The following is a 12,191-nucleotide window of genomic DNA, read 5'->3' on the forward strand; positions in this document are numbered from 1 at the left end:
TGGGCAACATGATGATATAGGGCTGGTTTCCCCTGGACACCATGATGATATAGGGCTGGTTTCCCCTGGACAACATGATGATATAGGGCTGGTTTCCCTTGGACAACATGATGATATAGGGCTGGTTTCCCCTGGACAACATGATGATATAGGGCTGGTTTCCCCTGGACAACATGATGATATAGGGCTGGTTTCCCCTGGACAACATGATTATATAGGGCTGGTTTCCCCTGGACAACGTGATGATATAGGGTTGGTTTCCCCTGGGCAACATGATGATATAGGGCTGGTTTCCCCTGGACAATGTGATGATATAGGGCTGGTTTCCCCTGGGCAACATGATGATATAGGGCTGGTTTCCCCTGGACAACATGATGATATAGGGCTGGTTTCCCCTGGACAACATGATGATATAGGGCTGGTTTCCCCTGGGCAACATGATGATATAGGGCTGGTTTCCCCTGGACAACATGATGATATAGGGTTGGTTTCCCCTGGACAACATGATGATATCTGGCTGGTTTACCCTGGACAACATGATGATATAGGGCTGGTTTCCCCTAGACTAAAAAGTCTTCTAAACTGAGAATCTCCATTGAAATATACAGTATTTTTAGACCAGTCATAGGCTTAATATTTGTCCAGGAAACCAGACCATGGAGATTGGCAGAAATGCCACGTTCAGACAAAACGGTCAATACTACATAATAGCAGTCTGACGCCAGTGCCCCGATGTTGTTCATTAAATACTGAAGGGAGTTTGTTCAGCTGTAGACGTCTACATATAGCCTCAATTTTATAGCATATAGTGTAATTCAGTAACATAATTGTACCGTTAATCACGTGTAAAGTATTGTGTTAGGACTACTAGAAATAATCAAAAGGATAGCCTAGTGTCATGCCCTTGAACTGCTTTGAATCATTTGGCAAAACGCCCACAAAGCACTTGGCATGGTTGACAAATGCAAGTATTGTGTTATTTGTTATATCAACGTTATTCATTATAAACACTCACACCGAGAAGTGATACACGAAGCATTTCCACCCAGATGGTCTTTCCAGAAAGTTATAAGCGCGTCCTTGAATGTAAGCACGGCTGACGGTAACTTGACGAGTTGTGCTGTATACGGACATCCGGGGGTTCAGATTGAGCCCGGGTAGGTGAGACACCGACGGTCGAGTGACAGTTGTGTGAATGGTGATGCCCTCGGCGTCACACAGAAACCTGTTGTTAGAAATAAGCGCTCCAGGTTGTGAGGCTGACGCGGCTTGTGACATCTCAAACTCCGTCTGTTTTCTCCCATGTCCCGCCACCATCGAGGACCTCCGTATGTTATTCAGGACTTCATTCCTTTGGGTTGTCTTGTCTGGAGATGACATGCTGTTTGTTTTCTCATCAATGGGACGGACACACGCTTTAGTCTCCGCGTATTGCGGACTTGGTGGATAAATGAAGTGGGATAAAACAGAGCCTGCATGCGGTGCGCGAAAAAAAAACAACAACAAAAACCGTACTAAAGCCGCTGCCTTGCCTATTATAATAGCTTACATTGGTAGAGCAAGTATCCGACACATGTTAAATTACGGAAGAAATGTCCCTACCTGTTGCTGGACGGTTAGACTACTACTTATCATCAGTTGACTTACTTGTGCGTGCTTGTTTCGCGCTTGATCGCACAAAGGGGGAGGCAGTGCCCTCTGGGCAGCATTGAACAACAATAATTTGCAGCTGTGAGTGTTGAGTTGGTGAGTGTTGACCCCTCAAAACAGCATAGAACAACAGCACACACTCTTTCTCGCTCGCTCTCCCCCTAGCTCGCTCGCTCTCCCTCTCTCTTGCTCTCTTCCCCCTCTCTTTCATTATCTCTCTCTCTCTCCCCCCCTCTTTCGTTATCTCTCTCTCCCACCCTCTCTTTCATTATCTCTCTCTCTCCCCCTCTCTCTTTCGTTATCTCTCTCTCTCCCCCTCCCTCTTTCGTTATCTCTCTCTCTCTCCAACACGCTCTTCCCATCTCTTTACCAATTAACTCCACGAAAGCATACCATACCCTACTGGCAGTTTATGTGTCCTGTAATGGTAACATAAGTAACAATACCATGCTTGACTGTCTCTGTGTAAAGTTACAATGCGGAATTCATTTAAATGACCTTGACCATCCTTGATAGTGAACGAGGGACACTGGTTTGCTTGCCTTATACAAGGGTTTTAATTGAGAAAAGTAATGTGGCGTTCTAGTGATGACAGATTCTGTTGTCAGGTACACATTAACCTACCTTACCTGATGACCTGAATGTGAGAGAGCACTAGCCTACTGCTAGTGCTGAGCGATTTGTGCTTTTTAATGTCGGTTCAGTTTCGGTTCGATTATTTAAAAAATAATTATGGTTCGGTTTCGATCATTTTTTTAAAAATATATTAAATGCACTACGCATTATGTTGGTTGAATGCTGTAACACATAATAAAACAAAGAATAAAAGTCCCATGATGGTTGTCACTGCCCATTACTGTTCATCACTTACTAACCATCATTTATTCACAAGACTTTACCTTCATGAAATATGTTTTATTTGATGACTTTATTATTTCATTCCAAGACATCTCATCTCCGTAGAGCTGCTGCCTATTCTGTCTAACAAAATAACTATTTTATTAATTCTTCAAAGTACACCGAACAAAAATATAAACGCATCATGCAACAATTTCAAAGATTTTACTGAGTTACATATAAGGAAATCAGTCAATTTAAAAGGACTTCATCTATGGATTTTACATGACTGGGAATACAGATATGCATCTGTTGGTCACAGATACCTTTTTAAAAAAAAGATAGGGGCGTGGATCAGAAAACCAGTCAGTATCTGGTGTGACCACAATTTGCCTCATGCAGCCCGACACATCTCCTTCACATATAGTTGATCAGGCTGTTGATTGTGGCATGTGTAATGTTGTCCCTCTCCTTTTAAGGACTGTGAAAAATTGCTGGATATTGGCTGGAATTGGAACACGCTGTCGTACACGTTGATCCAGAGCATCCCAAACATGCTCAATGGGTGACATGTCTGGTGAGTATGCAGATCATGGAAGAACTGGGACATTTTCAGCTTCCAGGAATTGTGGACAGATCCATGCGACATGCATTATCTGCCCGGTACAGTTAATACCGGGATTCATCCGTAAAGAGCACAATTCCCCAGCGTGCCAATGGCCATCGAAGGTGAGCATTTGCCCATTGAAGTAGGATTACAACTCCAAACTGCAGTCAGATCAAGACCCTTGTGAGGACGACAAGCATGCAAATGAGCTTCCCTGAGACAGTTTCTGACAGTGTGTGCAGAAATTCTTCAGTTGTGCAAACCCACAGTTTCATCAGCTGTCCAGGTGGCTGGTCTCAGACGATCCCGCAGTTGAAGAAGCCGGATATGGAGGTACAAAGTACAACAACCCAGTACAAAGTACAACAACCCAGCACAACAACCCAGTACAAAGTACAACAACCCAGTACAAAGTACAACAACCCAGCACAAAGTACAACAACCCAGCACAACAACCCAGTACAAAGTACAACAACCCAGCACAACAACCCAGTACAAAGTACAACAACCCAGTACAAAGTACAACAACCCAGTACAAAGTACAACAACCCAGTACAAAGTACAACAACCCAGTACAAAGTACAACAACCCAGTACAAAGTACAACAACCCAGCACAAAGTACAACAACCCAGTACAAAGTACAACAACCCAGTACAAAGTACAACAACCCAGTACAAAGTACAACAACCCAGTACAAAGTACAACAACCCAGTACAAAGTACAACAACCCAGTACAAAGTACAACAACCCAGCACAAAGTACAACAACCCAGTACAAAGTACAACAACCCAGTACAAAGTACAACAACCCAGTACAAAGTACAACAACCCAGCACAAAGTACAACAACCCAGTACAAAGTACAACAACCCAGCACAAAGTACAACAACCCAGCACAAAGTACAACAACCCAGTACAAAGTACAACAACCCAGTACAAAGTACAACAACCCAGTACAAAGTACAACAACCCAGTACAAAGTACTGGCTGCCATAAAGCACGGGTACAAAACAAAACCCGGCGCAAACCAGCCGGAAACGTGCCAACCTGACAATAAACAATACCCCACACAGACATGGAGGGAACAGAGGGCTAAATACACATAGTAATTATGAGGATATGTAAACCAGGTGTGCAGGAAAACAAGACAAAACAAATGGAAAATGAAAGGTGGAGCGGCGATGGCTAGAAGACCGGTGACATCGACCACAGAACGCCGTACGAACAAGGAGAGGGACCGACTTCGGCTGAAGTCGTGACAGTGACATTAAGCGCTCAGCATTTTAACAACATTTTGTTGTATTCAATTATTATAGTCTATCAATTGCAAATATACTTACTTAGAATGAAATAGAAATTAAACTAAAAATGCCTTATAAGGCTCAGTCAACAGTGTCATTGAATTCATTTCTAGAAACACCAGTGTGGATTCAGTGCCTGGAGAGCAGGCCAGCAGGGGAGAATATCTTCTCTGTGCTTGCAGAGCCACTGGGAATGCTAAACACCCTTTGACTCTTGCCAGTCTGGGCAGGGATCCAGAGTTTATTTTATTTTCTCTATAGGTAGACCTAAAGGTTTTTAGGCAAAATAACCCAATCAAAACAGAAATCTCCTTGAACATGGGAATATGCCAGGCCACAATCAATGGCCTATTGTATAGATAACAGAACAAAAATGAAGGAAACGTTTATAAGAGATCTGATTTTAAGAGATCTGATTTTTTGTTTATAAATACTGTACTTTGCTACAATGACACACCTTGTTATATACCCACTTAATTTCTTTCTTTTAGCATGTGCACATAGTAAGTACACCACAGGCTGGAATATGTTCCGGGATTCAGCCAATGGCATTGAGGAGTACACCACCTCAGTCACCAGCATCATCAATAAGTGCATCGAAGACGTCTTCCCCACAGTACATATCCCCGACAGAAGCCATGGATTACAGGCAACATCCGCACTGAGCTAAAGGGTACAGCTGCCGCTTTCAAGGAGCGGGAACCTAATCCGGACGCTTAGAAGAAATCCTGCCAAACCATCAGTACAGGACGAAGATTGAATGCTACTACACCGGCTCCGACGCTCGTCGGATGTGGCAGGGCTTGAAAACTATTACATACTACAAAGAGAAAACCAGCCACGAGCTGCCCATTTTTATTTTTTAAGTTTACTAGGCAAGTCAGTTAAGAACAAATTCTTATTTTCAATGACGGCCTAGGGTACAGCTGCCGCTTTCAAGGAGCGGGAACCTAATCCGGACGCTTAGAAGATGTGGTGTCTATGTAGCAAAGTACAGTATTTATAAACAAAAAATCAGATCTCTTAAACGTTTCCTTCATTTTTGTTCTGTTATCTATACAATGGACCATTTATTGTGGCCTGGCATATTCCAACTTTCAAGGAGATTTCCATTTTGATTGGGTTATTTTGCCTAAAAACCTTAAGGAACAGTGGGTTAACTGAACAACAGATTTGTACCTTGTCAGCTCGGGGATACGGACTTGCAATCTTTTGATTACTAGTCCAACACTCTAACCACTAGGCTACCCTGCCACCCAGTGATGTAAGCCTACCAGACAGGCTAAATGCCTTTTATGCTCGCTTCGATTCTAGCAACACTGAAGCATGCAGCTAGCAACACTGAAGCATACTAGCTGTTTCGGATGACTGTGCTATCACTCTCTCCATAGCCGATGTGAGCATTCACAACGCCGCGGGGCCAGATGGATTACCAGGTCGTGTACTCAGACCATGCGTGGACCAACTGGCAAGTGTCTTCACTGACATTTTCAACCTCTCTCTGACTGAGTCTGTCATACCTACATGTTTCAAGCTGACCACCATAGTCCCTGTGCCCAACAAAGCAAAGGTAACCTGCCGAAATGACTACCGCCCCGTAGCACTCACGTCTGTAGCCATGAAGTGCTTTGAAAGGCTGGTCACGGATCACATCAACACCATCATCCCAGAACCCAAGACCCACTCCAATTCGCATACAGCCCCAACAGATCCACAGATGACGCAAGCTCAATCGCACTCCACACTGCCCTTTCCCACTTGGACAAAAGGAACACCTACGTGAGAATGGTATTCATTGACTATAGCTCAGTGTTAAACCCCATAGTGGCCACAAAGCTCATCACTAAGCTAAGGACACGAGGACTAAACACCTCCCTCTTCAACTGGATCCTGGACTTCCTGACGGGCTGCCCCCAGGTGGTAAGGGTAGGCAACAACACATCTGCCACGCTGATCCTCAACATGGGGAGCCCTTTAGGGGTGCGTGCTTAGTCAGCTCTTGTAGCCGCTGTTCACCTACAACTGTGTGACCAAACCCAACTCCAACACCATCATTAAGTTTGCTGAGGACACAACAGTGGTAGGCCTGATCACCGACAACGATGAGACAGCCTACAGGGAGGAGGTCAGAGAACTGGCAGTGTGGTGCCAGGACAACAACCTCTCCCTTAATGTGAAACAAAGGAACTGATCGTGGACTACAGGAAAAGGAGTGCCGAACACGCCCCCATTCACATCGACGGGCTGTAGTGGAGCGGGTCGAGAGTTTCAAGTTCCTTGGTGTCCACATCACCAACAAACTACCATGGTCCAAACACACCAAGAAATGCCTTTTCTCCCTCAGGACACTGAACAGATTTGGCCTGGGTCCCCAGATCCTCGAAAAGCAGCAAGCCATAAGATTGCTGAACAATTAATCAAATGGCCACCGGACTATTTACATTGACCCCCCTTTGTTTTTACACTGCTGTTACTCGCTGCTTATTATTTATGCATAGGTACTTTACCCCTACTACAGTACATGTACAAATTACCTCTTCTAACGTGTACCTCTGCACATTGACTCGGTACCGGTACCCCCTGTATATAGCCTCATTATAATTATTTTATTGTGTTAAATTATTATTATTTTTTAATATATATTTAGTTAAAACTGCATTGTTGGTTGAGGGCTTGTAAGTAAGAATTTCACATGCATGTGACAAATAAAATTTGACTTGATTTTTTTGTTTTTACCATTCTTTAGGGATATGTGTCTTTTCAGATTCCACAATGATTCTTTAGTTGGGGACACTACATCACCACACTCCCTCTCTTGCTCTTGGTCCTCATCTTTGTAAGTCACCTTGATTTAACACCTGGGTGTTTTATCAGTTTCTTTATGAAAATATTTAGTGAACTCCATGACAGTAGCTAAAGCAAGGGGCTGTAGCAGCACACAAGTAGCCTACAAATGCACGCTGGGCCGGGCACGCCCTGCGCTCGTGAAGTGAGCGCTGTAGGAGCGAAATTAGAGCGGGCGAGAAGACCAACGCTCCATCCTTTGGGAATCTCGCTCAGTGCTCCAGCCTTTGGGAATCTCGCTCAGTGCTCCAGTCAAATTGGGCACGGTCCGCTCCAGCTCCGCTCCACTCACATACTCTGCTATCAATCACTTAGATCATGTATTTTCAGACTCGTGAAGAAACTGCTTTCTACCCCTCTCGATCGCATGCTCCGCACAGACCAGACAAGTTTAAGCGTGCACGCAATGGATTATGGTCATTATAGTTAATTACCATGTTTTCTGCGTTAAACTACGTAGAATATTGGCCGGTTGAAAACTGCAACTCCCTACTACATCGCACAGTTCAGGTTCGATCTAATTTATCTCTACAGAAACTGGACATTGAGCTCCCAGAAAAAACCCCAGAATGAAATGGAATTCAAATAAATTAACTGATGTCAGTCAATTAGTTGTTTATAAACCGAAAAATAACAAACGTTTTTGTTAATATCTCAGCACAACCTATTACATGGTTCCAGTAGCGATGCGTGGGTAAAATCACCGGGAAGCCAAGTTACAATAATTGCGTTGTTTGCTCTATAACCTGTTAGTTCATAGGGAAAGGTGGATACCTAGTCAGTAGTACAAATGAATGCATTCAACTGAAATGTGTCTTCCCCATTTAACCCAACCCCTCTGAATCAGAGAGGTGCGGGGAGCTGCTTAATAGACATCCACGTCTTCGGTCCCTGGGGAACAGTGGGTTAACTGCCTTGCTCAGTGGCAGAATGACAGATTTTTTTTTACCTTCTCAGCTCGGGTATTCGATCCAGCAACCTTTCAGTTACTGGCCCAACGATCTAATCACTAGGCTACATATGCCTTGCCACTGTGATAAATAGGCCTAAAGGCAGAGACAATAAGAATAGATTCAACCACAACATTGTTTTATCATAAAACCGGAGAGCAACCCTTTACTGACCTACTGCATGGTCAAGCAAGGTAATGTTTCTGACATTTCTAAACAACTATTGATTTCTAACCGTGAAGAGATACTGCAAGTCACAAAGAAAACAGGCTTTGCCTCCACTATTCCAGCACCATTTCAACATCATCTAATCACCTATGCTTAGTCTAATACAGTGGCAACTAAAAGTGATTTAGTCCTATCAAAGTAAGCTAAATATGATGTGGCTGTCCATGGTACTGGTGTGTGTGTGTGTGTGTGTGTGTGTGTGTGTGTGTGTGTGTGTGTGTGTGTGTGTGTGTGTGTGTGTGTGTGTGTGTGTGTGTGCAAGCAAGTGGAAAAACATGTTGACTCACCCTATTTTGTAGTGAACCTCCCATGCCCTCCTCCTCTTTAATGTTTCTGAAACGGTCTATAACTCAAAATCATATCATTCAGTACACTCTTTCAGTTTTTGTTGTCCTAGGCTACCTGGCTAAAATGCTTGCTCGTTAGCCTAACTTCCTTTCATGGGCAATGATGCGCCAGGCCAGCTAGTTAACATTAGCCTAACTTTACTACATCGATCTACATGTTGAACTTCCATCCTCTCAGGCCAGGAGCACAATGTATGAATTTATGGTTGGACCAGAATCGCCGTTATGATCATTGGCCAGTACGGAGAATTACACTACCATTCAAACATTTGGGGTCACTTAGAAATGTCCTTGTTTTTGAAAGAAAAGCACATTTTAGGTCCATTAAAATATGGCCAGAACAAAGACCTTTCTTCTGAAACTCGTCAGTCTATTCTTGTTCTGAGAAATGAAGGCTATTCCATGCAAGAAATTGCCAAGAAACTGAAGATCTTGTACAACGCTGTGTACTACTCCCTTCACAGAACAGCGCAAACTGGCCCTAACCAGAATAGAAAGAGGAGTGGGAGGACCCGGTGCACAACTGAGTAATAGGACAAGTACATTAGAGTGTCTAGTTTGAGAAACAGACACAGCATAAGTCCTCAACTGGCAGCTTCATTAAATAGTACCCGCAAAACACCAGTCTCAACGTCAACAGTGAAGAGGCGACTCCGTGATGCTGGCCTTCTAGACAGAGTTCCGCTGTCCAGTGTCTGTGTTCTTTTGCCCATCTTAATCTTTTATTTTTATTGGCCAGTCTGAGATATGGCTTTTTCTTTGCAAAAAACATTTTCAGCTACAACAGTCATTTACAACATTAACAATGTCTACACTGTATTTCTAATCAATTTCATGTTATTTTAATTAATGGACAATTTTTTTTGCTTTTCTTTCAAAAACAAGGTCATTTCTAAGTAACCCCAAACTTTTGAACGGTAATAGCACAATTCCAAATCCCTATCTCCACTCATGGCAAATTTAGGAAAATGAACAATTTTAGCTAGCTAGCTAGCCACCGAAGGACAACGACACAACAAGATGCAACAATTCAAGTTTTCTGTCAATGACATCTGGCTTGATGTGATTTGATTGGTCTGAGATAAAATCCAAACGGGCTTCCCTTGACACTTTGTTTTGGTGCGCCAGGACCATTTACAGCTGAGCTCACCCAGTTTAGCTCAACACTGATTGGTTATTATTTTATCTTTTTTTATCAGTTGAGACCAAATGCTCGCTGGCTTCCCTGGCTTCCCTTGCATTCAATGCTATGCTCGGCAACAGTGTGGTTAATGTTAGGGTTAAAGTTTGCCTGACGACTCATCCTGAATTAAATTCCGCTGCTCTATCGATCGCTCTATAAATCAGTTTGAACCTACCATCCTAGAAGTTGTTTATTAGGATGTCAAAATCACGAGATTCATGAAGAGATTCGTGTAGGTCAGCAAAACGCATCACTCTATTTTTTCAAAAATTCTATATCTTGATCGCTGACATGCAAAACATTTTGGACTGTATCAGCAGTGGACTAATGAAACAAATACCAAAATAGTGGTATTTTAAAATCTGATTTTAAGAAGAGAAATTGAAGAATTCACTACATTGGTGTCAGCAGTTCCAGTGAGGTCATTGGAGAGGCTTGTATATTTCTCATAGACTAGACGTAACATAGTACATGTCAATCCGGGACACTCAAATTAGTATGATATGTTATGTTAGGTATGGTTAAATACTGTAAGACACAAGGTCACTTAAGGCAAAAATTAAAGTAGGGTGCTTGGTCGGGCGTATAACACGAGCGTCTAGCAACCCAAAGGTTGCGAGCTCGAACCTCATCATGAACAACTTTAGCATTTTAGCTAACTAGCAACTTTACAACTACTTACTACTAATTAACATCAAACTTAATCCTTTAACCTAACTCCTAACCCTATCCATACCTCTAACCCCTAGCCTAGCTAACGTTAGCCACATAGCTAACATTAGCGTTAGCAACCTAGTTAACTAAAGGTTCAATAAAAAAATATATATATACTTTGAACAAAGAGGTTCTTGACTAATGTACTGAACAGTATTACTGTTGTAGGGTTAACAGTATTGTAGGGTTCACCATTTACCAAGATCCTGCAATATGTGTTCTGGGATATAATCCAGGCTAACTACTGTAACAGTCACAAAAATAAGTGGATAGCCTGGGCCCTAACAGTTTCAAAAACTGTGCAGTGGTACGAGGTAATCGAGGTAAATATGTACATATACCAGTGGAGGCTCCTCAGAGGAGGAATATCATACAAATAAATATCATACAAATAAAAAATAGTGACACTAAAAAAAGTGATCGTTTTTAGATTAAACTATTCTAATGTATTCATGTCACCAAATAATTAAAACACATTGTTTTGCAATGAAAGTCTATAGTAACTTCAACAGCACTCTCTGGGGTAGCGCCATGGTATAGCCAGGGAACAGCTAGTTTCTGTCCTCTGGGTACATTGACTTCAATAGAAAACCCAGGAGGCTTGTAGGCCTCACCCCCTTCCATAGACATACATGGTAATTATGACCACTTCCGGAGGACGACCTCCAACCAATCAAAACTTTATCAGAATAAACTGACATGTTGTTGATCCAATCATAGGATTAGGATCAGAGAACGAACCAAGTGAGTTGTATTGGGGTTTCTGTGTGTTGAGAAACTTGGTGACATTATTGGATAGAGATTGAAAATAGATAGTTGAGCATTTTTTCAAATTAGTTTCTTCAAATTACAAGAGATGGAGGAAGTAGATTAAATATTGTTTTCTTGGTTTTAGAATGTATGTTTGTGCCCAGTTAGTGCAATTTATTTCAATTTGCCCTGTTAGTAGCAGTAGCTAGCTTGCTAACGTTACCAGCTCCAATGTGCAGTTTTCGACGCCAACATTACCTACAATTTTGTTGACTTTGTTGAAAAACCCCGTTCATTCTCTGGGGTACACGGAAAAGATGCGAATTAAAACTGAGAATTCGTTTCATGAATACAGATGCAAAGGTGAGGGCGTTCAATACCAATTGGTATCAGTATAGCTGGTTACAGGGAGCCTGTCATCAAGCCGCCTGTATTGCTAGCCTGCTTTTTTGGGAAGTCTGAGCCTTAGTCGAAAGGTGGGTACAGATCCAAATCAAATCTGTCTATACGTTTTCAATCCCAAATGATTAACTGGAATGAATCAATCAACATAATAGTGGTTACAGATGTGAGTACATTTTTTAAAGGCCTACAGTTGCATAGACCTGCACGATACAAACATGCATAAAGCTCAGCTCTGTGAGTTCTACGCTCTATCAATTGTTGTCTCTGTGTCTGGGTAGAGGAAATCCCCCTCCTAATTTAGTCTGAATGTGATTCATGTGAACAAGTATAAAGTTGCTTCCCCCAGGGCCAGGATTTTTTTTCAGTTTTTTAAAAC

The 12,191-nt window shown here is 42.4% G+C and overlaps 1 protein-coding gene across 4 annotated transcripts in view; it reads right to left on the minus strand.

Moving 5' to 3' along the window:
- The window catches only part of LOC118936665 (potassium voltage-gated channel subfamily KQT member 1-like), a 49,208-nt gene extending 47,427 nt beyond the window's left edge, over positions 1-1,781 (minus strand). For 2 of the 4 annotated variants that reach the window (XM_036981461.1, XM_036981460.1), the window contains exon 1: positions 1,016-1,770. In XM_036981461.1, the coding sequence (XP_036837356.1) occupies positions 1,016-1,380 (365 nt within the window). In that variant the 5' untranslated portion in view covers positions 1,381-1,770. Of the gene's footprint in view, positions 1-1,015 lie in introns of all 4 variants that reach the window. The other 2 variants (XM_036981462.1, XM_036981463.1) reach the window with 2 other exon arrangements.
- Between the last annotated feature and the right edge of the window lie 10,410 nt (positions 1,782-12,191).

The sequence above is a fragment of the Oncorhynchus mykiss genome, chromosome 6, assembly GCF_013265735.2.
Source record: "Oncorhynchus mykiss isolate Arlee chromosome 6, USDA_OmykA_1.1, whole genome shotgun sequence".
Taxonomy (NCBI): domain Eukaryota; kingdom Metazoa; phylum Chordata; class Actinopteri; order Salmoniformes; family Salmonidae; genus Oncorhynchus; species Oncorhynchus mykiss.